Raw genomic sequence first — 27,518 nt, 5'->3', positions numbered from 1 at the left:
ACCTTCTCTATGCAAGGATGTAAGATGCAATCGTCATGTTACAGCACGTGCACCTTTAATTTGCCACCTGTAGCTTATTGGCTTGTATGTACCAATAGAACCTGTATTTTTTAATTATTGGTATAAGATTCTAACTGTCTACTAGAGCAAGATTATTGTGGTGTTTGTATCTTCTACGTCCTTTGTAACACTGGTCCAACTTAGGGTATCACTTACTAAGAAGTGGAAGTTAAAGCTTTCTTGTATGATTGTTAATTTGTCAATTTCCCATGTAATTTTTAAATACATTTTGAGACATTTTATCAAATGCATGAAATTTTAGAATTGTTCACTTATTAATGAATTGTTCCTTCTACCATTACACAGTGACACGGATAACTACTAGGCCATACGCAATTTTGAGGGGATTGATATATGGGTCCCACATGGGTGACCTGCAACTGTGAAGTTGAGCTCAATGAAGATGCTGACCAGGTCAGATGGTAAAGTATGTACCGCACCTTGTCCAACCAGATTCATCAGGACTAGAGGTGAAATTCTAAGAGCTGCCTGACTCAATAATTTAGTCAGGTCCCAGTTTAGGAGGGGAAGAAAGGAGAGCTATTTATTGATTTCCTAATATCTCAAAAAGACTCCCTTCAGAGTAGATTTTTGTGCTGGGACTTGTCCCAGGGCTATTACTAGCACAAAAACTAATTTGGGAATTAATCTCTCATCCTTTGGCTCATGGAACATGGGAATTTTAAGTCCTCAACTCATAGAAAATCAGGCACAAGAACTCAAGTTTTTCTAGGAAGACCTTTTTTCCCCTACCTAGAACCCAAATTAGGACAGATAAAATTTTCCATTTGCTTTCCTATACTAATGGGAAGACTCTTTAGACCACTCATTCCTAAAGAATACAGAATATTCCCTTTTGAAGTTCTTAATTTATGCAGGGGTGGCCATTCCAATTCTCTGACTTCTAACCCCACATGAATATTAAAACCCCAATGTCATCTGTCTACAAAGGTATCGTAGTGCCCTCCCATATCCTCACCTCCTGGTTTTCAGTCCCCTCGTTTTTAGCAAGACTTCCTTTACTGCCTTACAAGTTCCGCCATGCATTTATTAAGATTTCTGTTCTCTTTAGCATTTCTTGAGATGTTTAATGGGAGGGCTTTTAGTTTCTCTACTGTGCAATTCTGACAGAACTAGAAATGGGGATATACAAAATGCACTTGGAGCACGTGCCACGTGACAACTGCTATACAAGTATTTGCTGTAGTTAAGAACATTCTCTCCTTCAACCTTCTTTGCATAGAAGTAATGCACACAGCAAGTCCAGTGTTATACTTGCTGAATGATTACACAAAGCTATGCCCTTTAAGTAAATTTCTATAAGGTAAATCTGGTGTGTGTTTGCTTTTTAATTCAATTTTAAATTGAGGGAAATGGCTCTCTCTACTCACCATACATTTTTATTTTAAAACAAATTTAAAAATAAAATCTAAGTGCCATATCATACATAGAGTTAAAGCAGCTAGGATTCAGAAAGCTAATGCTTTTTAGGGATCATCATCTACATTTAAGGCTAAATAGGGGTAAATATAATAGGACTCAAGCTGGGGAAGCTTCCAGACTCTCATTTTCTCAGGGCCAGGAAAGGGCCTTACTGACTGAATCACATAATCATATATTTTGTTGAAGACTGTGAGATTTGCTAAGATAAGGTATCTCATCCACAGTTAGTTAAGGTAACTGTCTCTTTCTACTCTTTCTGTCACACCTTCTTCATGTTGGGTAGTGGTGGGGTATCCACACACATTTGGGGCCTCCAGCTATGGAGAAGTTTAAGTAGAATCACATTTTGTTTGGGTTTAGCACGATGTATTTATATAGTCTCTCTAGTATTGCATGGTCAATTTACTTCCATGTATAGTTATCAGCTGTCTCACATACCGGCTTCCAGGAATATTTCCAGCCCACCCCACCTGCATGGACTCAGTCATGGAAACCGCAGCATTTGGCATTGGAAGTGCCCATGCAGTGAAGGAGGCAAGCTTTGAGATATAACGAAGCAGGGAGTTACTCTTTGGAAATGTCTTCTAATACTGAGATATGGAAACTTGCAAGCTCAGAATCTAGTTCTCATGGACACCAAGTCAAAAGGTAACTAAGGAATAGACAATAGGACAAATACAATTCTGAAAAGAAAATAAGCTGTGTTTATTGGAAACACAGGAAATTATCATAATTCTTGTTTTAGGGCTCAAGCCTATAGCATCACTACAACCAGAAAGTACGTCTGTATGAGAGGTCACATGGAATGAACTCTAATATCACCACCACCAAGAAATCTGGGTCACACATACTCCAGGAAAGATGGGAGTTATCTTTTTAGTCTTGCTACAGAAAATACTATAAAATCAATGACTTAGGGAAAGGCAATCCTTTAGCAAGCAGTCAAAATATAAAGGTAAGAACATATTATAGAAGTAGATCAGTAAATAAAAACGGAGTCTGGAGGATTTTGTAATGTTTGTGGTATTTGCCACCTCTTTCAGATTTTTAATTTTTGTGTTTTTTTCCTCAATACGAAGTTTTGTATTTGAAATTTTGTAGCAAAATTACCAAAACTATCTAAGCTTAGACCCACAAAACCTGTACCTACTCCAGGAACAAAAACAAAAACAAAAGCAGTAACTAGAGTAAAAATGAAACTACAAGAGCACATTTAATGAAATAATAATGAGTTTTTGAGCCCAATATTCAAAAAAATTTAAACTTTGGATAATGCCTAACAAATAAATCCTTTTATTTACCCATTTGGTTAAGAAAAATTTTTCAAAAAAAAAAAAGCACATTTCTGTATTTTAAGTTATATTTGCATTGTTCTTCCATAGGGTTACTTTAAAATGGGAATTAAAACCATTTATAAGTATCCCAAACTTTAACTCAGGGGTTATAATCATGGTTTTCAAACTGTCTTCTTCAATGTAGGCAGCCAAATGTTAAACTGCATGTCACAACCTGACTTGAAGTCAAAGAAGTTAGTGTTGGTTATGGCTCATGAGATTATCTGATAAATTGTTCAGAAAGCTATAAAATATTTATTCCTCCTCAGTCTACAAGAAATTGATACCCATCATTCAGTATGAAAGAAAACAGCTTAGAGAAGTAATGTTTAATGTTAATCAAATAATATCAGTGTACAGCATTTCTAAAAAGAAATACCTTCCTTGAAAATTACAAAATTGATAAGTAATGGGCTTGACTGCTGTCAAATATAATATACATTAGGTTTTTCCTCCTGGATTTTTGTGTCAAAGGACTACATGTTCCTAGAGGAGGGATGCACCTTCCCTCTTCCGTTCCTTTTCTCTCTCTCCCCCCTCACCCAATGCACACTCACTCTCAAATAAATCTTTTAAAAGAAAAAAAGGTAAGCAGACTTTCCTAAGTGTGGTGGTACACTCACCAGTGTTATTTTTACCATGAGTCAGACATACATACTTTACATGCTATTGTATCAATTATCATTATTATTTTTTTTTAAAGACTGAGTGGGAAAGATGCATGAGCTTGGTTGTCACACAACAGCAGCTGAAGATGCGGGTCCTTGACATTCAGCTCTCTGCAGCAGTCCTCACCACCCATGCCTGGAGCACAAAGCTCAAGGCAACTGCCTGCTCTGCCTAACTGGGTGATGGCTCTGGGAATATCTCTAGGAGGAAGGGGGAGAAATCCTTAAAATGCTGGGAGGGCGGGGGGACGGACACCCAAATACAACCTGAATTTCCTTATTTTTCTTCTGAGTGATGATCTATGATGAAGCCATGACCTATGATCCAAGAAACCTTCTCTGCAAACATCCTGGATAAATACTGAATAAAGTCCCAAGTAAGAAAAGCCAGGATGAGAAGAGAGAGGGAAAAAAAAAAAAAGTGACTCCTTCTGGTGTCTCTAGCTTATTTCTTGCATGTGTCTGCAAGTCATTTCACTTCTTTGCCCATAAAGTTTCTTATCAGTAAAGTGAGAGGGCGGTATTATAAGATTCCTAATTTAAACCCATTCCTTTCCCCTGGATCCTCGGACTTTTCATCAAGGCCACAAACCTTCTGCTTCCTGAAAAATAGCTGCTAATCTCAGGGCTCCATGGGGGGCCATTCTCGACAAAATGGCGGAGCTGGAGAGAAACTCCCACGACTCACAGAAGTGCACTAATAAGCACGGCTGTAAATAACTTCGTTGCGCTAAACCCCAGATGTTGCCGATAAATATTAGCCATGGAAGCCCAAGAGAGAAAGGGGTCATTCAAGGAGAAGCACTTGTGTCTCAGAAAGTCCCTGTGTAAACAGTACAAGATGCAGAGCAGATTTGCATTCAGGAGGGAAAAATAGGTCAATTTTTCCAAAACAGAGTGATTGCTTAAGCAGATTAACTCCCCCTCCCCCTCCACCCCATCCCCCATGACAAAAGGAAAAAAACATTGACCTCTGAATTTTAAGCCCAACAATTTAGACCAGTTACAAATGCTGAGCACTTAGTGGCACATGCTAGAAGAAAGCACACCATATGAAAGGAAATCAAAATGAGAAGGACATGGCCACTAACGGCTGTCAATTACCCACAAACACAAAATGGGGCAGTAGGGATACACATGCAACAGAAGGTCCCAACACTGGTAACTACCACTGGGACCCAGGAGAAGGGCTTTAAAAATCTTCAAATAGTGATTTTAGTTCAGTAATTGAGAGTAAAAAAGAGCACTGATCGTCTTCCATCTGTTAAAAAGAAAGTTATGATCGATACTGACTTCTAAGTAATTGTTAAGCACACCCATCTTTTTGGGGGGTTGTATTTGGCCTGACGTTCAGCAAGATGCCTGTGAGTAGCTTACATTTTGAGCAAGCATCACTGTATTGTTTCCAGATGTCACATGGATTGATCTGGTTAGGCTAGGCTTATGTGGCAATAACAAACATCCCTCAAAATCTCAGGACACAAGTTTATTTCTTGCTTCTGTGAAAAGTCAGCTCTAAGTCAGCTCCCAGGTAGCTGTCCTCCATGGGATGACTTGGTGATCAAAGTTCCTTTGACTTGGTGTTCTGCGATCTAAACACGTAGCCACCGTAATCTCCAAAAAGAAAGAGGGATTTGAAAGTTTTGCTAGGGTTTTGCTGCTGTTAGTACTTGTTGCTTTTTCTCAAGAGGCTGTCTAGAACTAGTCAGTTTAAGAGCCTGGGAAGTGCAGACTTCCATGAGCACAGGAGGAGAGAAGCAGATACTGATGAACGAACACAAGTGTCGTCCCATGAAAACACTGGTAAAAGCAGATACACCCTCACAACCCTACGCAAGGTTAATAAGCCTTAAAGCCTAAAAACTGTATCAGCCGCTCATCTCCGACAACTCTACTCTTCCCCCAAACCTGTTTCAGCTGCTTATTCCCAACAACCCTATTCCTCCCCTTTTCTGAATGCTAATGATAAGCACTAGCCTCTTCACTACAAGTGTAAACCCGTTAACAGTAGGCAAGTACAGCTGTGGGTGAGAGAAGTCAAAATTAGGCTGGACAGAACAAGGCAGGATTAGCTCTTTCCACCCAAGTGCTTTCATGCTGTTACCATTATCCTCCAAACTAAACAGTCTAGCTCTTAGGCTCAAAGTCCAATGATGACACGTCAAAAATAACAAGGATCCAAGCAGCAGCAAGACAAGCAGAGAAACCAAAGGGATACCACCTCCTAGAGGTAAGGACCAATGGAAAACCCCTTGGTTCCAACACGCATACTCTTACTCATACACAACAGATACGGCCTTTGGTCTATCTCTAGCTAAGACCTCCTTGTAAACCTAGATTCACAAGTTTAATAACCTACTTGATATCTTCTCTTGGATGTAACTCAAATTTTAAAATTAACATGGTCAAAATGAAACTTCTGATTTTCCCCTGCAAAGCTTCCCCTTTTAACACCCTCCTCCCTTGCCAATTGACCTGTCTTATTAAATAACACCAATGCCCAGTTAGCTGCTCCAACCAGAAACATCTGAGTCATCCTTGATTCCTCCCTTTGCCTCATGGGTTATACCTAATCACATCTCACCAATTCTATCTTCAAAATGAACTTAAATTTGCCCACTTCTCCCTGTTTCTACTGACTCCACCCTGGACCAACACACCACCATCTCGCAACACCATAAACTCCAATAGTCACTTCCCAGTCTCCCCATTTCTACTCTTGCTTGCTTCTAATCAACTCTGAAGAGCAGCTCGAGTCTTCTCTTTGTAAGTCCCTCCCCTACCTAAAACCCTTCAATGATTTCCATTGCACTAAGTATAAAATTCAGACAAAACCACACAATCTCTCCTCCGGTATCCTCTTGAGCCATTTGTAAACGTGACACATTGGTCTTCTTTTCTAAGCAGGATATAGTCTTCTGTACTTGAGGGTCTTTGCACAAGCTGACCCAGTTCCATGAAGTGTTCTTGCTCCCAAGAAGTGTTCCTGCTTCTTTTGGCATGGCTGTATTTTTAACATTTTTAAGTTTCTCAGACCTCAGTTGGTTTCCTTCCAAATATATATTAGAATTTGCATCACAGTACATGTTTGAAATCCAGTTTCCACTTCTGTCTTGCTCAATATAGTATCACCAAAAAAGGGGTCTAATAGATACTTTGAATATAGAACGACATGCACATTTTTTTAAGGATACGGGAGCCATTCTCACAGAATAAGAGAAGGTTAACTATACCTTTTATGCTATGTCAGGGTCCTGTTTACCAAGGATCACAAACTAAATGGCCTATAGAAGCCCAGCTGCAAACACATGGAGTAAAGAGGGCCAGACACGGACAGAACCAAAGTAAAAGGGGCAACCGTTGACAGCTGCAACTGGTATAAATTTAGGCTTATCATTTCCAGGTTTAAGTTTGAGAAGTGGGAAATCTGGAGTTTTTAAATAAAGAATTTCTGGGTTTTTCCACTGTTGAATCAGTGAACTTTAAGTCTGTGTGGGCAAACAAAACTTGTTGATAAACCCAATATGGCTATAGGCACCCAATTTGAAATCCACTGCTAAAAGAAAAAAAAAAAGGGAAAGAAAAAAAAAGTATATTCTCTAATCCATCTGTCCAAAATATTTTGAGGATAATGATATTAATAACAATAGTAGCAAACTTACATCATCTTACAATATGCCAGGAGCTGTTTTAAGCACTGCATATATAAACTGCAGTGATTCTAGCAACCACATACTGAGGTAAATACGAGGATTATCCTGGATGGACAGATGAAGACACTGAAGCCAGAAAGAGGTCAAGAAGTTAGCCCCAGGTGGTACAGCTATTAAATAGCAGGGCAGGGATCGGACCTAGGCCCGAGAGCCTGTGAGTTTTACTATGTAATTTGAAGGTAAATCAAAATAGTGAAGTCATATTCTCTATAAAAATGCCTGTGTGGTAACAAATCCAAGTTTTGATGTCTTCCTCTCTTCTGTTTGTTATAGTTCTGGCCTGTACTGGCCACCTCTCAGTGGTTACTATTATCTGGGCTTTTGTAGGGTTAACCCTGGTCTATTTAATACAACATGAGAGAAAGCTAGTATCAGAAACCCCCTCCTCCCAAAAAATGGGTTACACAGTATACATAGACACATGAACAATTAGGGGCTAAACTGCTTAATTATATTAAGAATGAGCAGGTGCCAGAGTCTGGCTTTGGTTGTGGCATTTGGCCAAAAATCTGTTAGGATTTGGTTTTGACCTTGGTTTTTGGCAGACCAAGTAGCCAAATGCCATTTCAACCATGTTTCTGGCAGCCCCAAACTTGTGTGCAATTAATGATCATTTGATCATACAAGTTATTTACATATGTGATCACCATAGCATCATCGGTAACATAAATAGGGGTGGGGACCCCTGGGTTGGCTCAGTCTGTTAAGCATCTGCCTTTGGCCCAGGTCATGATCCCAGGGTCCTGCTTCTCCCTCTGCCTGCCGCTGCCCAGGCTTGTGTGCTCTGTCAAATAAATAAAATCTTAACAAATGGGGTGTCCTTCAGGTTTACTATTGCTATACGAAAATTCCCTTTCCAGTAAAACAAGGCATGTAACTTAGATTCTCCTGGTATGCTTCATACAAGATAAAAAGTTTATCAGCCTAGTGATAAATGTATACTGATTACAAAAATCCATGTAAACAAAAAAGCAGCTGTACCCCTTGGACATATACCAGGCATGGTTATGAGTAATAGGGATCTATCACTGAACAAAACTGGTCCCTGCCCTCACAGAGTTTACACTCTGGTGGATGAAGGTGTGAGATAATCATGCTCATAATATGGAAGCGATATACCGTTTTAGCAAGTGATGAGTACATTGGAGCTGGGGAGGGGATCAGGAGCACTGGGGAAAAGGTCATTATTTAAATAGAAGAGCCCATGTCAACTTCACTGAGAAGGTTAAGCAGCCAAGACTGAAAGGGGATGAAGAAGCATAGCCTGTGCATCGTGAGGAAAAGGAATTGCAGGCAGAGAGGACAGCCAGTACAAGGCTCTGAGGTGGGAAGATGCCTGGCTTCATCCAGAAGCAGCCGAAGCAAGGAAGAGTGTAGTAGCAGATGACACGAGTGACTTGCCACAAGACCGATCATGTAGGGCCCCGTAGGGTATCTAAAGGACATTGGCTTTTGAGGAAAACAGGGGGCCATTAGATGAACAACAGGATCTGACTGCTGAGTTGAGAATGTTTTACAATGAATATTGTGAAAACACTGCTTTAAAAAAGAAAACCACGAGAGATAACAAAATTAAGCTTCATTTTGAGAATTTTTTTAAAAGCATCTTTTTCAAGTACTAAAAAACTAAAAGCTTTAGTTTATGGGATTGTTTCAGTGAAGTTACCGCATGACTTTCAACCAAGATGGCAAGCCCAAGATTAGAAGTCTTTAGTAATTATTGTTGGAGAAGGAGAAAAACTTAATGACTTCGGGGCAGGAGGGAGGTAGGGGTGGGTATATCACCCTGAGCACAACCCTGTAGTGACAGAGCTGGACAAAAATGTAGGTTGCTCCTTTACTGACCTCAGCTGAAAGAGAGCATATTTTCAGTATCATAGATGTGCAATGTAAAACCACAAGAGCTAACAGCTCAGAGAAATTATTACCACTGTATTACAATGCCAACTTTAAACAAAATCTGCTTGGGATAATTTTAATTAAGTTGTAATAAATAGACATTCTTATTAATATTTCAGGTTTATTCTTGTATGCCAGACATTCATTCTACAATGGTGATATTCAACTTCAGCCAAAACATTATTTAACACTCAGCTATTTGGCTTCTCGCCAAAACACGTATTTGGTATTTTATGGACCAAATGTTTGTGTCCCCTCCCAAATTCATAACTTGAAGCCCTAACCTCCAGTGTGATGGCGTTTGGTAATGGAGGCCTTTGGGAGATAGTTTTAGATGAGATCATGAGGGTGGGGCTCCACAGGATTAATATCCTTTCAGGAAGAGGAAGACAGACAAGAGCTCACTCTCTCCCTACCATGTGAAACCACAGCCAGAAGGTTATCCATCTGCAAGCCAGGTAGAAGGCTCTCACCAGGAATCAATTAGCTGGCACCTTGATTTTGGGACTTCTCAGCCTCCAGAACTGAGAGAGGCATAAGTCTATTGTTTAAGCTACCTGGTCGATAGTATTTCATTACAGCAACCCAAGCCGACTAGGATAGTATATATCTAAGGTCACCTGTGAAAGCAACATTTGAAAGCTATTTCTAATTCATAAAGAATTGGAAATAATGTTTTAGGTATGGATTGGTACCTGGTGGTCTGATTTTTAAGTCATTAGTTCTTTTTTTTTTTTTTAAAGATTTTATTTATTTATTTGAGAGAGAGAGAATGAGAGAGAGCGAGCACATGAGAGGGGGGAGGGTCAGAGGGAGAAGCAGACTCCCTGCCGAGCAGGGAGCCCGATGCAGGACTCGATCCAGGGACTCCAGGATCATGACCTGAGCCGAAGGCAGTCGCTTAACCAACTGAGCCACCCAGGCACCCTCAAGTCATTAGTTCTTAATCATTTAAGGAGAAGCTGTTGTTTTCCATTTCCTTCAAGTCTGACTTCAAGAAAATAGGGTAGCAATCAGGGGAGTCAGACGATGCTTACATTGAGGACCCTGCAGAGAGCCATGGGTGGGGGTGAAGGAACCTTGTCATCTGAAATCTTGGCCAACCCTGGAGGTAGCAGAGATCACTGGGTCCCAACACAGGGGTCGGAGAGTCTTTAAGTTTGGAATGCTTGCCTCTTAGACTGCAAAACAGCTATTTGCCCTGGCATAGGAACAATCTAGACTTTGTGAGGATGAAGGATAGTAGATTGGCTATGGAAGTATTCTTTGCTCGCCCTGTGTAGGATATCTCACTTGCACTCACCATTCAGAAAAGTATTCTCCTGACATGGTCCACCATTCAGGAAGAAAGATTTATCTTTCCACTCACTTGTAGAGAAGCTAAAGATAACAAAACTACAGGGCAAAAAGACAGGAAGACTAAGCTGTCCCACATCAACTGATTCATTCATCAAAGATATTCTTTATTATGTGCTGGACACCGTAGCGGGTAATGATGTTATAGCAGTGAACAAGACAGACAAGATCACTGCTCTCAAGGAGTTTCAATTTTACTGGAGACACAGAAAATAAACAGATTTCAGACAGGAAGAAGCTCTATGAAGGACAAACCGTGACGTCAGAACGTGCCTGGGGGACTAATTCAGTTAGGGTGGTCAGGCTTCTCTAGAGAGGCCATTTGAGCTAGGACCTAAATGAAAGGAATCAGCTGTGCAATGATCAAGGGGAAAAACATGCAGAAGGGATGGCAAGTACCAATGCTCTCCAGACAGAATGACCTTGGTATATTTAAGAAACAAAGACAAGTATGTCTGGAGCTCAGACAACCAGAAGGGACCCTGCTATGTAGTGAAGTTGAGAAGGGAAGCATGGCCCAAATGTCTTAGGGTCTTATCACTCATGATAAAGTAGAAAATCTACATTTGTTAAGTGTTATGGAAACTATTAAGCATGCTGAGCAGGTGAATGGCTTCCTCTGATTCAATACTGCTGTGTGGAGAATGATCGCTGGAGGACAAGAGTGAAATGGAAGCCAGTTAAGAGGCTACTGATGTAGTCCACGGGAGAAGAGATGGCGAGGTGGATCCATGTGATGGCAGTGGAGATGTGACATGCATGGATTTCAGAGTAGGTAGTTGGGGCAGGTAGAATACTCAGTGGCATATCATGTTCATTCATCTCTATACAAGGGAAGTGCCTATATGCCATTTGCAATTTGTTTCTTTTACATAATGGAATACTCCATTTTTCCAATTATTACAAAATCCTTCTCAATGTATGAGTAATATCATGGCAGTTTTAAATGATTACTTATTACAATTTTTTTCCTTTCCAACTATAAACTTTTGACAGCTTATGTCCAAACAGAACATAAGCTGTGCTCATTCACATGTTTACAGAGAAGAGAAAGTTTCTTTAAAATGATTTGAAGTTCCCTTTTACCTCCCACCCCTCTTCCCACAGTTCTCTAAAATATTGGGTGTGCAGCATCAGAAGCTGAGCTGTCTAGTGCCTCCCATCTGCTGAGGCACAGGCAAGGTGATATGGAGCAGTGAGGACAAGCAGATGTGCTTCTAAGCCATAGGTCCACCACTTATCTCAGTGAAATGCACCCACTTCCTCAAAGTCACATGGAGAGCCCCATGCAGAGCCATTTACCATCTGGCTCTTTATAATAAAGTTTGCAAACCCCTGTTCTATATGGTCACCTAAGTTCAAGTGTTCATAGCCTGCACTGTAGTTGCTGTTGACCTATCAAGGAAAGCAGATATTTATTTGAAAATCTTCCTAAACATGCATTTTTTTGAAGATTTTATGAGGGAGAGAGAGAAAGAGAGAGAGGGAGAGAGAATGCGCACACACGCACACAAGTGGGGAGGAGAGGGAGTATCACCACGAAGAAGGGAGCCCAACACAAAGTTTCGATCCCAGGACCCTGGGATCACGACCTGAGCCGAAAGCAGATGCTTAATGGACTGAGCCACCCAGGTGCCCCGCTAAACATGCATTTTATAAAGAAGGTATTTTAGCATGTGTATGTGCAGGGAGAGAGAGGGTAAAACTGTATGTGCTCAGAGAAGATGTGTGTTTGTTAATCTAAAATGCCCCTCCCTAGGAACTAGCATCAGCTCTCTAGCTATGGGTGTAGGCAAAGGCCAAACCCTGCTTTCTTCTACTACCTTCTGATGTTCATCTTACTCTTTCTCACATTTGAATGTGTGGCTCTGCTTTACCTGTTTCTTGAGTTCTTTACTCAGCTGAGTTAACCAGGGCTCTTAGATACTTCTAGGCTTTTCCAATCTCACTCATCAAGGACTAGACATCTTCATCATAACTACAGAATAGGCTCACTGCGGTCCTAAATCCTACGTATGTTTGTCTCTTCCTCAGGTACAAGATGTACATTTGCCTTTATGTAGATGCATAGTATTCTGAAGTGTCTCAATTCTGAATGTTAAGGACTCTAACTGCTTCCATGGTTGGATATTAATCTTCAGAGTTTCAGAATGGAAAGGAAAAGCATTCGGGCAGAGTGCTTCCAGACAAGCCCTCCCTAGAACTCAAAAGCCCTCTCCTTCAGAGGCCTGTCTTTGCTGTGTCAAAACTGTCAATGAAACTGTAACTTGGTTCTGATCCACCTGCTGTTAGGAGCTCCATCTCCCCTGAACATCAACTTTCATTCTGCAGCTTCAAATGGCACAAACTATAGTCTTAATACCCCAGAAAAGTACCATGAACCAAATGGCTCTAAGAACTTGTGTCATATAAATCTGTCAGCATAACAGAGTGAAAAGCACTGGCCATGGATTAGAACTATGTTTCAGGCTAGACTGGGCCCTACTGGCATCAAAATCTTGGAGAACCCATCGTCTCAGTTCCCTTACCTATAAATTAGGTGGGCAGATGCTCCCTAAGGTTCCTTCTTTGTTGAGCATACCATGAATCTATGGCTCAAATACATCCTACTTATTCCACTTTTCAGATCTCAACACTTCAGTAATGAATGCTTACCTCTTCAAATATGGGTTTGCTGTAGCTTTTCCTGAGATCTTTCCAAGTGCCCAGTATGTATGTGTTGGGGCCCTGGAACTCACACAACATGAAGTCATTCTGGCTTGTCTCTCTTGTTCTGACCCTTCTGACAATTCTTAAAGTGTGTGCTCATTATGTTTCCCATGCATTATTTCCCTTCATATCACTGGTGACATTATATTGGATTGGCAGCTTCTTTTGGAGACATGCTTGCTCCCTGAGCCAAGAAATACAGATAGCCAAGAATTAGATCATTCTATCCCCAAATTGCCACAGACCTTCTCAGGGGCAGCTGAGCAATGTAATTTGATCAAGGTTTAAATACAATCCACCCTTCGCCTTTTAACCCAAGTCAAAATTCTTTTAGTTTTCAGTTGTAATCCCAGATGAATGCTTCCTGCTCATAGTTACAAATGTCCACCAGCCACCTCCAGTCAACTCTCATTTATCCGCCTGTGGCTTATCCAAAGCACCAGGCTTTCTCCTCCTCCTGCCTCCAGCACCAAGTTCCAGGCCAGCTCCTTTAACTCTGTGCCAAAGAAATACAAACTAAATCTAATATTAGCCTAATGAGAAAAGGCTATCTGCTGCCAAAGATTCACATAATGCATCCCAAAGCCAAAGGCAGGCAACTATTCACTGTTTTAGATGCTGGCATTGCTTCTCCCTTATATAAACAGAGATCAAGATTTTCAGTATTTCTCTGAGGAATACAGATGACATGCAGTGTTTTTTAACCTCTTCTTCTGCATAGTTGGCCAGATTCTCAGTATAACAGATTCTATTTTCTTTTCAAATAAATAAATCATTTGTACATTTAGCGTCAAGGGAATAAAAAAACCCTGGGTTTGGAGGCATTCGACTTATATTTGAATGCTAACTTCCTCTAGTTGTTAGTCAGAAACTAAGTTTTGGCAAGTCATTTGAACACTTTGTTTTCTTAGCTACAAAATGGGGATACACATTAAAAAAAAAAATACAGGTGGTTATTTTTAACTGGTTAAAAAATACAGGTGGTTATTTTTAACTCAGTTAAGTGCTCGATTCTTGATTTCAGCTCAGGTCATAATCAAATGGTTTTGAGATCAAGCCCCGTATCAAGCTACACACACACACACACACACACACACACACACACACACACTACTGAGCAGTCACACATATATGAGGGACACTCAAAAAGCCATCTTCAAAAAGCTACCAGACTCCTGATTATCACTCTGACTTACCACTTTACAGGCTCTAGTGAATTACCATTGTTGGCCAAAAATAAATAAGAATTTACTGTAGGAAACCCTTATTTTATAGGCATAAGAACACAAAGGGAGCGTTTCCTCATGAGCACCTAGAAAATCAACTCTAGAAGGCAAAAGTTTTTCATTTCCCTACACTGTGTTTAGGCCACCGGTGAGCATACATACTAGAATTCCAATGGGAAATGGCCAGGATACTACCTGCTGATAGGTTGATGCATTCCACAGCCAGAGTTGCCATGGAAACTGAAATCCCAACCATCAGAGCATTTGGGATCATTCTCAAAACAGACCCCTATTTCAACATTTTTTATGACTGATGCACCTTGGAGGCAAGGCCCAAGGACAAGAGTCAGAGAGAATGTTAGTACTACTTTTTCATCTTACTCCTATAACCCAGAGAACTTCAGTAGCTTTCTATAGATCAGAGCACTGCTGACAGAACTTGGTGATGTTCTAGGTCTGTGCCATCCAAAACAGTAGCCCCTAGACACATGTGGCAACCGACCACTTGAAATGTGGCTGGTAGGACCAGGGAAATGAATCTACTGTATTTAATTTTAATAAATTTAAATAGCTACATATGCCTAGTGGCTACCATATTGGACAGGCAGGGAGAAAATAGATCCTTGCTCTTCATTGCAGCATTCATATCCCATAAACTTGGCTCTAACATACTGTTCTAACCTGTTTCCAAAACATGAGTCTTGACTCCAAGGGGACTGATGCTGAGCACACCTAAGGACATCTGCTGCCAAACCCTGGCTCCAGGTTCAACTTCATTGCTTCCATTCTTATGGCTGCATATTTGAGTTTTACCTGTATTTCCCAACCCAGGTCCAGTTCTACTCTTCTGGTGCATACTCTCTGGCTGCCCCGTCTCTACGGCTTGTGAGAAAAGGCTTAATAAACCTTGGACCTGGGCCTGTCCAGGAAGGACGACCTCAGCCTCTCATAGGACTATTTCCTTGTAAACTGCTATGTGGAACTATACATGGTCTGCAGGACTAGGAGTTGGCCTTGGGCCTCCAGGACTAGAATAAAATAAAAATAAAAATAAAAATAAATCAATGGGAAACAGAGGCTGTGCCTTCTCTGTGTTAAGACCACCTTGGCTCTCATCTGTGGCAGCTATACATGACCCTCTATGGGGGAGGGGACAAAAGAAGCTGTGTACCTTTATAATTTCTGCACCTCCCTCAGAGATGAAAATGCTATACTTCTTAGCTCTTGCCCCGTATCCAACTGTAAAACTAAGTTAACAGTTAACACAGGGGTTTTCTTTGTTTGGTTTTTTTTTGCATCTTCAACTTGTGTGGTTCTGCATATATAATCTCTGAGTCCCAAGTGCTCAGAAGCATTTAGAATTTGCATTGGTAAATATCTTTTGCAGATCTACATTTCAGTTGGCTCCATTTTTTTTTTTTTTTCCAACTAGACTCAATGCTGCCCAATCATGAGGCTTAATTAAAAGTGAGCTTGGCTCTCCACTGGTTTCCCTTTGGTCTGTAAGAGCTATGGCATCTCCTGGCACAGACCCCCCTCTTTCTGGAACTAGAGTTCTAGTCTTTTGAGGATTAGAGCCAAAGGCTCTAAAATCACATTTTAAGAGAAGTAAAAAAGATAATTTTTCCAAGAATAAAGATGAGAGAGAGAAAGAGAGGAAAGATATATATTTTTAGATTATGAAAGCAATACAAATTTCAGAGTCAAGATGGTATATTAAAAGCTCCTGCTACAATCCTCCCTTCCTCAGGCTCTAGAAACTTGAAGGTACTAGAAAGTACATTTTTAAGTTGATATAAAGCAAAGCTTGAAATCATGGAGGAGAAATCTTTAGGTGTCAGAAAACCACAGCAGTGAGGGGGCATGAAGCTCACTACACCTGCTGGGGATCTGGGACAGGTGATGTGGGGCGGGATTGGTTTCAAAACCCAACATGGCTGGACTCCAAGTGGTGAGGCCACAGGCATGATGGGGAACTGGAACCAGGTTCCTTGTGTGAAGCCTGCAAGCAGGAAAGTGCATATGGGATGGGAGTGGGGGGCACTTGATGTGCATCATCCGTAGCCAAGGGGTAGAAAGTCAAACTGAACTCTAACATAACACTTGGCCAGAGCTGTGACATCCCAGAAAGTTCAAGAGGAGGCAAACACAAAAGCACCTCACAAAATGGTCTCCACAACTGAAGGCACGTGAAGGCAAGAAGTCTCCAAGAGAACTCACTGCCTTAGCAAAGAACTTACTAGCAACAATGGGGAGGCCTGGGAGGAAATACAGCACCTTAAAAGGCAGAATATCAACTCAAACAGAAAAAGAGTTGAGCTACTCAAGTTAATAGAGCAATCTGAAAAAGGATTTGAAGTCAATACACTTAAAAACGTGCATATCTTAAAACAAAAACAAAAACAAACCTCAAAACAGAAACGAAGAGAATATTTTCCCCATAATCTCAACTCCGGATATAAACTGTGGTTCGAATTGTGGAATAAACTTTTCCAGACTCAGTGATGCTTTTTACAGAAAAAGACCTTTTTACATAAATGGGAACATGCTATATACGCTGTGCCGTCTCCCCCAATCCCTCGCTTCAAAATATTATCCCACTAATGTTCTCACATAAATACTGATATAGATTGAATGTCTATGTTCTGTTAAAATTCACAGTTGCCCTCAATGTGATGGTATAAGGAGGTGGAGCCTTTCGTGGGTGCTTAGGTCATGAGGGTGGAGCTCTCGTGAATGGAATTAGTGCTCTGAAGGAGGCTCCAACGAGCACCCTGTCCCTTTCCACCACGTAACACAGTGACATGATGGCCATCTATGAACAGGAGGTGGGCCCTCATCAGACACCGAATCTGGCGGCACTTTGATCATGAACTTCTCAGCCTCCAGAACCGTGAGAAATAAATTTCTATTGTTTAGGGGACCTGGGCGGCTCAGGGTTAAGCGTCTGCCTTCGGCTCAGGTCATGATCCCAGGGTCCTGGGATCGAGCCCTGCATTAGACTCCCTGCTCAGCGAGGAGCCTGCTTATCCCTCCCCCCCTGCTGCCCCCTCTGCTTGTGTTCTCTTGCTCTCTCAAATAAATAAAATCTTTAAAGAAATAAATTTCTATTGTTTATAAGCCACCTAGTCTGTGGTATTTTGTTATAGGAGCCCAAAGATAAATACATAGGTCTCCTTTATCCTTTTAAAGGGAGGATTCTGTCCCATTGCATGAAATGACATAGTTCCTTTAGCCAGCATCCTCGAAATGGACATTGGGGCTGTTTCCAACATTTTCATATTACAAACCACGCCAGAGTGACAATTGTCCTGCAGTCATTTTTGCACATCTGGATGACTATTTCTTAGGACAAGTTTCTAGAAAGGGAATTATTGACTTGAAAATTACACACATTTAAAATTCTAATAACTGCTATCAAACTGTCCTCCAGAAAAACTGTACCAATTTATACTACTGAGTGGCTTTAAATGCGAACATTTCTAGCCAGAGATTTTTTTTTTTTTTTTTTAAGTTTAGAGTAGGTCAAGTTACCCGAGATTCACTTACTTATCTAAGAAAAAGGAAGAAAACTCACAACTCCAATAACCCTCTCAAGGCAACAAGAACATTTAACTGTGTGTGTACACGCACAAAACAAGTTCACACCATGGCACAGGCTTGGTGTAGGTAACACTGCAGGTCTGTAATAATCATACTCTGGTCCCTATTTTGAATTCTGCACCCCCCACCCCCACCCCCAGCAACCACTGCTGTCCTCAGGTCCTCCATGAAGAAAAGCAAATACTTTGTCTAGGCTTTACTAAAACTTCTGGTCTGTTCACTCCTAAATATGATGTCAATGTGAAAGCAACCCCCTTAACCCCCTTTCACTGTAGATGAGCAGGATAATTCAAACGAATCTGGTTTTCCCGAGGAAAGGCTCATTATAGACTACGACATTCTCCGTGAAGTATGTTTTCAGCAAAGCAGCCATAAAGTGATCTAGAGACAAAGGCAAATGCTACCAACGTGAAATTCAGGAATTACTACAGTATCACGTATTCCAAATAATTCACAAGTAATCACATCATGTCAGATCTAAAGAAAACTTTATATTCCTCAACTGCTTTCAAATAAGAGATAATCTGGAAATGTTTAAAGTTGAATTAAAATCAGACAAATAACAGCTTTTTCACTCTAATTTTTAATATTTTAAGCATCCTTTTGAAAAGATCCTACTCAAGCTATTTATCTTCTTAAAGATCCTTAATACTTTTTTTTTCCCCTTGCTCTTTCAAGATGCCTGTGTAGCATCAGAGATTGAGAAGGTTTAAACATAACAGGATATAACAGGGCTCACCTATTTCCAACTCTGCTCACAAACCAAATTCAACATCAACCAATTTCCTATGAGATGCAATTTCTCTCCACTAAAACACTTAGTGCAAAATATGTGCAATATCCTGGCTAAATCATCTCCCATGCTCTACAACACACACAAGCATGCACTTCAGGTCATCAGTTTTAATTATCCACACTCAAGAAGGGAAGCAACAACAGTAATTATTCAAAATTGTGGATAAAGCAGAGAAATTCACATTTGATTTTGGAAGACGTTTGGAGTGGGGAGGGAGTTGGTTATTGTAGGACAGCAAAATGACCTTTCTACTTCAAGTTTTTCTTGGGTGATTGTAACCTTTGCTTTCCAAGGTATGCACAGATTCATTCACACAAACATCTGACAGGAAATTCCTTTGTAGAGAATGCACAAGGGAGAAACCAAATACCACATGAAGACAAGTTTCTTTAATTTCCAAGGGGCAAACTAATATGAACATCTTCAACTGTGCCCCAAACATGAGCATCTTCACTGATTTCAGATAAAAATCCATCTACTGCCAGTTCCATTGTGGGAAACCTTTAGAACAGGTGGTCCTTACTAAAGAATCATCTACCCACCCTGTCCCATCTTACTGGTATGTTATGTGCCTACATCTAAGAAGAACTAAGTATCTGAAAACAAAATAGAAATGGTTATCTCTTTCATTGATTAGAGTCCTGTTTATGATTGTCTACCTCATAGAATTGTTAGAGACACACTAGGCCATACATCAAGAGTCTTGGAAACAGTACCTGGAATACATGCATATATTTAATAAAAAAACCAGTGATTAACAGTGTGTGTCAGCAAAATCCCTCACACACATGCGGCACTGGGCCTTTTTACAAAATCCTTCCAATGTATGGTATTATTTCAACTGTTCAACCCAATAGTGGAGGGAGTTTTTATGATCTGTACATAAGAAGAATCTGAGGCCTGGATAGTCACATGATATGCCTAATGTCATAAAATGATAAATCTGAGACCGGCAAACAAATCTTTCACCTTTAAGTCCAATACATTCTTCTTGATAGCCCATTCTATACCATGCTCGGCCTCATGACATGACACGGCCCCCAAATGTGTTTTAGTTGCACTCCAAAGGGGATGCAGTCAACATTTTGGTTTATTATTACCTAGAACCAAGAAGCAGTCAGTGTTCGTTTAACTGAAGATACAACAGTGAGTAGTGAAAAAGCACCCTCAAGTTCTCTGTGGCTGGACCACAAAATATCGAAGCTGTAACTTTCGAATCTCCATAATTTGGTGGATTATGACCTACCTTAGCCGTCTCAGCTTCTGCTGGCAGTCGCTTGGGGGTTCCTTTTTGGTCAAACACCTTCTGAAAATTTTTGTTTTTAATGGATTGAGATTCAACACCTTCCCCTTCAATCTGCAGTTTAATGCCTTCGGCCCGGGCAGAGTGATCAATACCCCGTGGATTCAAGCCACAGTGGAGAGCTAGGAGAGAGGGGAAAAATTTAACTCCAAACAAGTCCGACAAAGAAGGTGTCCACGACAGATGGTATTTCATCTGACCTAAGCAGGAAGAAATAAGGCAGCAGCAAGTTTAGAGGTGGTGTGATAACTATGGGAAATCCTCTGGGGGGAAGGGAGCATGGCGTGGAGGGCACCCTGAGCTCTCAAGTCAAAAACTTCAGTACAAACCCAGAAACCATCACTTCCAAGTTGTCTGACCTTGAGCAAGTTAGTAATTCCCCCATCACAGATGAGAATACCAAATTAGGCAACTTCGTTACTGCCTCCCACACACGCAACTAGTTCAACCCCTACGGTTTAGCTTCTAGTCTCTGCCTCCATCTGGAGAGCACTCCTTCCCTCCCCCTCTGACTCTATTCAAGCACCCGCTGGAGTGCACCCTCTTGCATTCACCGCACGACTATTTGCTGAGCACTTACTATGTGCCATCCCTGGGTTAGATCCTGAAAACACAGATTTTTATATGACAGATGTTCCCTTCAAAGATGCTATGGTCCAATAGGAGAGACAGAAAAAAAAAAAAAAAAGACAAAAGGACAAGTGATTTTGAACGAGTTATTATCACTACATGAAAGAAGGAAAGACCAAAGTGGAGCGTTCCAAGGAGTCAAGCCTACTGGCTTCTGACTTTTCCTGTTTTACCCTCTCCACATCCTCTAACATGGATACCCCTGCAAAATCTACAGCCCATTTCCTGAGCATGTTTATTCGTTCAACAAATACTTACTGAGCCCCTCCACTGTACCTAGTATCCTGAAGGAAATAGCAATGAATGTTATGGGAACCATACATTTCTCCCAGATGACCTCCATGAACCACTAGGGGTGTGGGTGGGTGGGTGTCTCTCTCTCTTTCACTAGGAGTGTGTGAGGGTGTGTGAGGATGTATGAGGGTGGGTGAGGATGTGTGAGGGTGGGTGTGTGTGTGTGTGTAGTAAGTTATCTCACCTCCCTGGGACCCCACCCCTTCAAATTTTGTGAATTTGAACCCTTTGGCCTCAGAGGACTCAGGGCCAGAGCCTTCCCTCCCTCCATCCCCCTTAGGACTCTACCTCACTCATAACCTTTTACTCAATATCTTCAGTATCCCCCCTTTCTCTTTTAGCCAACTGCTGTGATTCTACAATTCCTCCCTTACTTGGCATCCCATTCAGGTCAGGGTTTCCTCCTACCTGGCTTCCAAGAGAGTACGTGACACCTGAGAGACAAGGGTGAGCTTCCCAGAAGTGAGGCAGGGGTTCCCTCCCCACTCTCCATGCTCTCCTTAACAGGAATCATCCATTCCCACACTCCAAGCAGTTAACCTGCCGGTGACGCCCAAATGTTAACTGCAGCTCAGAAAAACCCGTTAGGAGCTTCAGACGAAAGTGAAACTTGGAACTCAAGATCCCAATTTCAGGGTATCACTGATACCTCAAATTTAACATGTTCAGAGCTGATTCTTGGTTTTTCTACCACTCCCCCCCAAAATGCCTTTTCCAGTGCTCTCCAGTTACACAGAAACTGAAGAGTCATCCTTGGCAGGGCGCTCTCCACGATTTGCCACGGCCCTTCCATCTCTCGCCAGGCCCAGCAAGCTCTACGCCCACAGAGCTGCTCCAGTCCATCCATGTGGTTCCATCTGCACTGCCATCACCCTGGTCCGAGCCACCCACGTCTCTCATCCACACTGACTAGCCCAACTGCTCTTCCTCGCTTGAGCCCTGAAACCCCACCTTTAAAAAATGTACAGGTTGGATTGTGAGACCCTTTGGCTTAGAACTTTTTAATGGCTTCATTTTATACCTACATCGTTCAAAAACTGTAACATGGCTAACAAGGCCCCTGCATTACCTGTCCCCTTCCTGCTTTTCCAACTTCATCACCCACATATCCCTCATTTACTCTACTCTGACCACACACTTCCTTTTCACACTTCCTACTTCTTGAACACATCAAGTTCTTTCACACTTCCCGGATTTTGTATGTCATTTCTTTGCCTAAAATGTTCTCCCCATTCCTCACCTAACTCCTACTCATCTGTCAGGTTTTGGCTTAAAGAACACTTCTTCAGATAGGTCTTCCCTTAATCCCCTTCCTCATCCCCTGCCCCCACCCCATGTTGGATCATTATGCCTGGAACAGTGAGTATTCAAATATTGAATGATCTTAAACTACTTGTACAAAGGTCTATGTGCATGTGGTCTTATTTATATACTTCAAAATGAAAATTATCTGTGAATTTCTCTTCTAGCTTCTAAGATTCTTAGAGCCAAGAACCAGCCTATTTCATGGTGCACAGTAGACATTCAACATGTATTAGTTCACGCCTCCTCCCTTACGCTTTGCGCTAGATCTCAAATGATCTTCATAAAAGCTCGGTGAGATTAATTACATTCATTTCACAGACAGGGGAAATGAGACTCAAGGTGCATAGTCACAGAAAGTGATGCAGGTATCTACTGGGGATTACAAAGATCAAGCATCATTTAGGATATGGATGATTTCAAGCTTTGGATGAGCAAAACCAAAATAGATTAAATAGTAAGGAAAATTATTAGCTTTCAGAACAGGAAGTTCAGTAATGGTAAAAGTCCAGAGTTTGTGGATTTGCCAGCTCAATAGGGTCATCGAGGATTCTGATTTTTTTTTTCTTCATCTTTCCATTCTGCTATCCAGAACATTACCTATGTATGTCCTAAGTCTGGGTCCCCTCATGGCACCTAGAGTTACAAACTTCTGGTTCTCATCTAGCAATAGTGACAGTCAATGGTTGACATTGTTCTCTTTCCCCTAATCCTCCTCCAAACTTTCATTTTATCTCACAGCCCAAAATGAATCACACACCCATTAATGAACTAAAACCCTGGCAGTGGAGATAGGGTTACCCTTAAACCAGCTGGCCTTTCAGCTAAAGTTCCATTCCTCAGACCACACTGCTGTTATTCAAGAAGGCAGGGGCAGAATGGATGTTGGAGAACCAATCACAATGCCCACTTGAGGCAGTGGTAGAGAATTTAGTAGCCAAAGTCTGTAAGAGCAGGACACTAATTACTGTTAATATCAAATCAGCTTCTCCATCTCCAAAGAATGACCTATTTGTAATGGATATTCAAAATGTTAAAATCATGATTATATATATAAAAAAAAAGTTTGCTTGTAAAGGGAGATGAAAAATTAACATGGGATAGATTTGGGCATTGGAGGAAGAGCAACATATAGCTTTGATCTTTCTCTCCAGCATGATACCTGGCTACTTCCTGCCTTGAAATTCACAGTCTCCGAATACCACTGACTTGCTGGTAGCTTCTGGTAACCTCCTGTTCTCCTTCCCCACCAAATCAGGCTCTCATACTTCCTTCATCTTTGCTCAGGCTGGCCCCTCCTCTTAGAAAGAGGTTCTACTCCGCCCCAGTCTTACTTGCTCCTTTGGGAGGCTAAGTCCACGCACCCCATGTGTCAGCTTAGACCCTCTGAAAGCCTTCTAGGGAGTTTCTGGCCACTAGAGCGAGAACCACTGGGATATGCTTCTTCCATGTACATAGTACCCTGGTTCTTCATCTCCCTCACTCTATCGAGGAGGTCTACCTCACTGATCTGTACACCTCTCCTACCACAACTACATGTTCCTCAAGGCAGGCCCTACCCCTTGGTCACCTCCATGACCTCCACTCCCCAGTCTAGAACCTGGCACATAATAGGCCTTTAAGAAACATTGGATCAGATGCTGAATGAACCAGCAATCTCTTCTCTTTATACAACTGTGCCTTAAATCAAAAGGAAACACTTCTCTGCTGGTAAATACCTTGCGTTTAAAATGTAAGGTAACTATAAACATGAAACAGAATATGATGTTTGGACTTTCTACACACGTAGCCACCTTCCTCACACAAATATTTTAATCTTCCATAGCTGTTCCCTCCTCGCCTGCAAACCCAGTAGTTGATTTAGGTTTTGTGCTTGGGTTTATTTATTTAAAACCATTTCTGACAGGCTTTGCTTTGTTTTCCCTGAAATTTCATGTCCCTAATATTTACAAATCAAGCAACTTTCAAATGGCTTCTTTACAAGCTGTGACCTTCATTTCTTTGTTCATCATGTAAAAGGAGCCCTATCTGAGTTCTCTTTTCTGTCCTCATACTGTCCTTTCTTGTTTTCACTGATGATATTTACTCAATTTAATGGGCTCAGCAGTTCACAGGTCAGCTTTGAGACCCTCTTTGTGCTTCCCTGGTCTTCCTGACCCCTCTGTACCTTCCTGATTCCTAGTTACTGAATGGACACTGCAAGCTGTCAGTGAGTGGTCTTTCCCTCAAGGGCTGCCCTTGTCATTTTCATGTTAGAGTTGCTAATACTAAGCTCTTTAAAATCAAGAATTAAAAAAACCAAAGATTTCATAAATATTTCTTTAAAAAAGTTAATCGGGACTTTTAATTTTTTTTTTAACTGCAAATGCATAGGCTTTTGCATTGCTTTTGAGATGCCACAGCAAAGCTACCATCTTTTTCATGTGTACAAACCCATCCCCTTGTGTTCTGCTACTGGGAATATAAAATAGCACAGCTGCTGTAACACTATATGGTGATTCCTTAAAAAAAAAAAAAAAAGAAACAAACAAAAAAAAAACAGAGGGACCCTGGGGTGGCTCAGTTGGTTAAGTGTCTGCCTTTGGCTCAGGTCATGATCCCAGAGTCCTGGGATCGAGTCCTGCATCGGACCACCTGCTCAGCAGAGAGTCTGCTTCTCCCTCTGCCTGTCACTCCCTCTGCTTGTGCTGTCTCTGACAAATAAATAAAATCTTCAAAAAAAAGTTAACCATAGACCATCTGATCTGGCAACTCAACCAAAGAATTGAAAGTAGGGACCTGAACAGGTATTTGTACATCCATGTTCACAGCAGCATTATTCACAATAGCCAATAGGTGAAAACAACCCCAATGTCCCCTGTTGAATGGATTAAAAAAATGTGGTACATAGAACAGCATATTCAGTCCTGAGAAGAAATGAAATTCTGACAGATGCTATAGCAGGGATGAACCTTGAAGACATTATGCTAAGTGAAATAAGCTGGCCACAAAAGGACAAGTATTGTATGATTGCACTTATACGAGGTACTTAGGGTAGTCAAATTCACAGAGACCAAGTACAACAGCAGTTACCAGGGACTGGAGGAGTGGGGGATGGGGAGTTACGGCTTGTACAGTTTGTTTGGGATGAAAAAGTCCTGAAGATGGATAGTGGAGATAGTTGTACAACAATGTGAATACACCTAATGCTACTAAATCATGTTTAAAGAGGGTTGAATTGATAAGTTTTATGTTATGTGTAATCTGTAGTAAACAGAATTTAAAAACAAAAACAACCCACTCCGTCTAATTTCATCCCCCCATACTGCCTCCATAGTCAGAAAGAGAAGTTCCAAAGATACTTTATTCAAAAATTTGAGGGTTTTTTTTTTTCAACAAGCTCATTGTGATTTTCAAACTAGAACATGTTTTCTTAAAAAAAAAAAAAAGCTCAACTATATAATATTATTTTAGAATTTCCCTGGAAAGGGCATATTTTCTAAAAAGGGGCCCCAGTCTGTCAGAAAAGGCGCTTCATTGTTGGAAGTGAGCCTGGATCCTCCTGGACCTGCCCTTAGATCCCGTTCCCACGTGACAGAGCTCACAGTAACAGACTATGAAGAAGTGCCAGGCGTTCTGTCTGAAGGCGAGGGGGGAACCAGGGGATGTGCTGGTCGTGCATCCCACTTGCAAGAGCAAGTGTGTCCCACTTGCCAAGAAGCCATCCAGCTTCCAGTTCTTCTAATCCCCACCCACACCACACTCTCCCTGCAGTGAAACAAGGGACTGAGCCTCATTCAGGCTGGAAGTTCCTTTATTTGGGGCTTTGCTGGTAACAGAGATGCTCTGCAAACACTTCCCAGGGCCATGAGGTCGCTCCAGATCCTGCACCAAGAGTTTCTACCATCACACAGAAGCCGCTTGCAGTGGAGAGGTTTTTTGTGCTTCCCTAATTTGACAGAATTGGTCTTTTTATATAATATACTCTTTCCTTATTTTCAGGGATGACCCTTTATGAAATATTAAATTATCTATTCTTTCCACTATGAAGCTTTAACTGATTTTGCACCCATTATATCCTCTCTAAGCAATGTGGACAATTCACCCATTTTTCTTATTTGTTCTCTCATTCTCCCCCTTTTTTCTCTTCCTCCACCCACCCCATGTACGTATACACCATGTGTTGCAAAAATTAACGTGTCTGCCTAGTGTATGACCAGGAACCCCTTGAAGCAAGTGACTTCTCATTAAAGCCTTATAAACCTAGCGCCTAGCCGAGTGACTAAACTACTCTAAGTGCTCAATCGTTGTTTATAGCATAAGCAGAGGTATGGTGGAAAGATACCAATGCACTCCCACTCCCTGCCATTCCCTTCTTAAGGGAACTTACAGCTTTTACTTTTCAAAAAAGCAGATCAAAGTGGCTTCTCATCTAATTGTAGAATTCAAAGATAATGTTAAGTCACAGAAACACAGAGCTGTTCTGAAAGGGATTTACTGGACTGCCTTCTGTGGAAACCATCTTACTCATCTGTGTGCCTGCAGAGACTAAAAAACTGTACATATCTGGCACCCAATAAATGCTGCTAAACAAACACACGACCTTAGAAACAAATGTACTTCAATCCCCATCATTATCCATTGAAGTTGAGATAGTTTATAATTTACGTATACGTCTTGCTTCTAGCTAAAGTTCCTGGAAAACAAAGCCCTTGTTTCATACCTCTTATATAATATACACATAGCAGACACTCTCTAAATATCTGCTTAATTCACGGAAGTGCCTTATTATACTCTGGATTCAAATTCAGCAGAGCATTACCCTCTAGAAGTAATCTGGGCATTACAAGAGACCTCTCTCTATAGCAGACACTTCCCAATGTTGTCCTCCTTGCCCACAAGGTCACTCACTTTCCCAGCCTCCCTTGCAGCTACATGTGGCTGTGAACAGATTCCTGGGAATGGGACCTAAGCAGAAGGATGATGTGTAAAGACGCAGTACTGGAACTGACAAGAGAACGGGTTTTGATATCAGCCTTCTCACCACCTCGCTGCCTCGAATGCAGAGGTGATATCCAGAGTGGCTATCAATCATAAGGCTATAAACATGAAAGCCAAGAGGCTAATAGCCACATTGGCTCTACCATCACTGAGCTACTCAAACTGGGTACTTACCTACCTACCTCTGGACCTGATGCTACAC

The 27,518-nt window shown here is 41.3% G+C and overlaps 1 protein-coding gene across 13 annotated transcripts in view; it reads right to left on the bottom strand.

Moving 5' to 3' along the window:
• SAMD12 (sterile alpha motif domain containing 12) overlaps positions 1-27,518 on the bottom strand; it is a 386,018-nt gene that overhangs the window by 325,457 nt on the left and 33,043 nt on the right. For all 13 annotated transcript variants that reach the window (XR_010410537.1, XM_064587977.1, XM_064587976.1 and 10 more), the window contains exon 2: positions 20,054-20,232. Coding sequence is in view for 12 of the 13 variants with exons in the window: in XM_064587977.1 (XP_064444047.1) it covers positions 20,054-20,232 (179 nt within the window). In the remaining variant the exon portion in view is untranslated. The remainder of the gene's footprint in view (positions 1-20,053; positions 20,233-27,518) is intronic.

The sequence above is a fragment of the Mirounga angustirostris genome, unplaced genomic scaffold (assembly GCF_029215605.1).
Source record: "Mirounga angustirostris isolate CCGP_5_RB_7025 unplaced genomic scaffold, mMirAng1.0.hap1 SCAF_4, whole genome shotgun sequence".
NCBI lineage: Eukaryota > Metazoa > Chordata > Mammalia > Carnivora > Phocidae > Mirounga > Mirounga angustirostris.
This window is presented reverse-complemented; position numbering and strand designations above follow the sequence as displayed.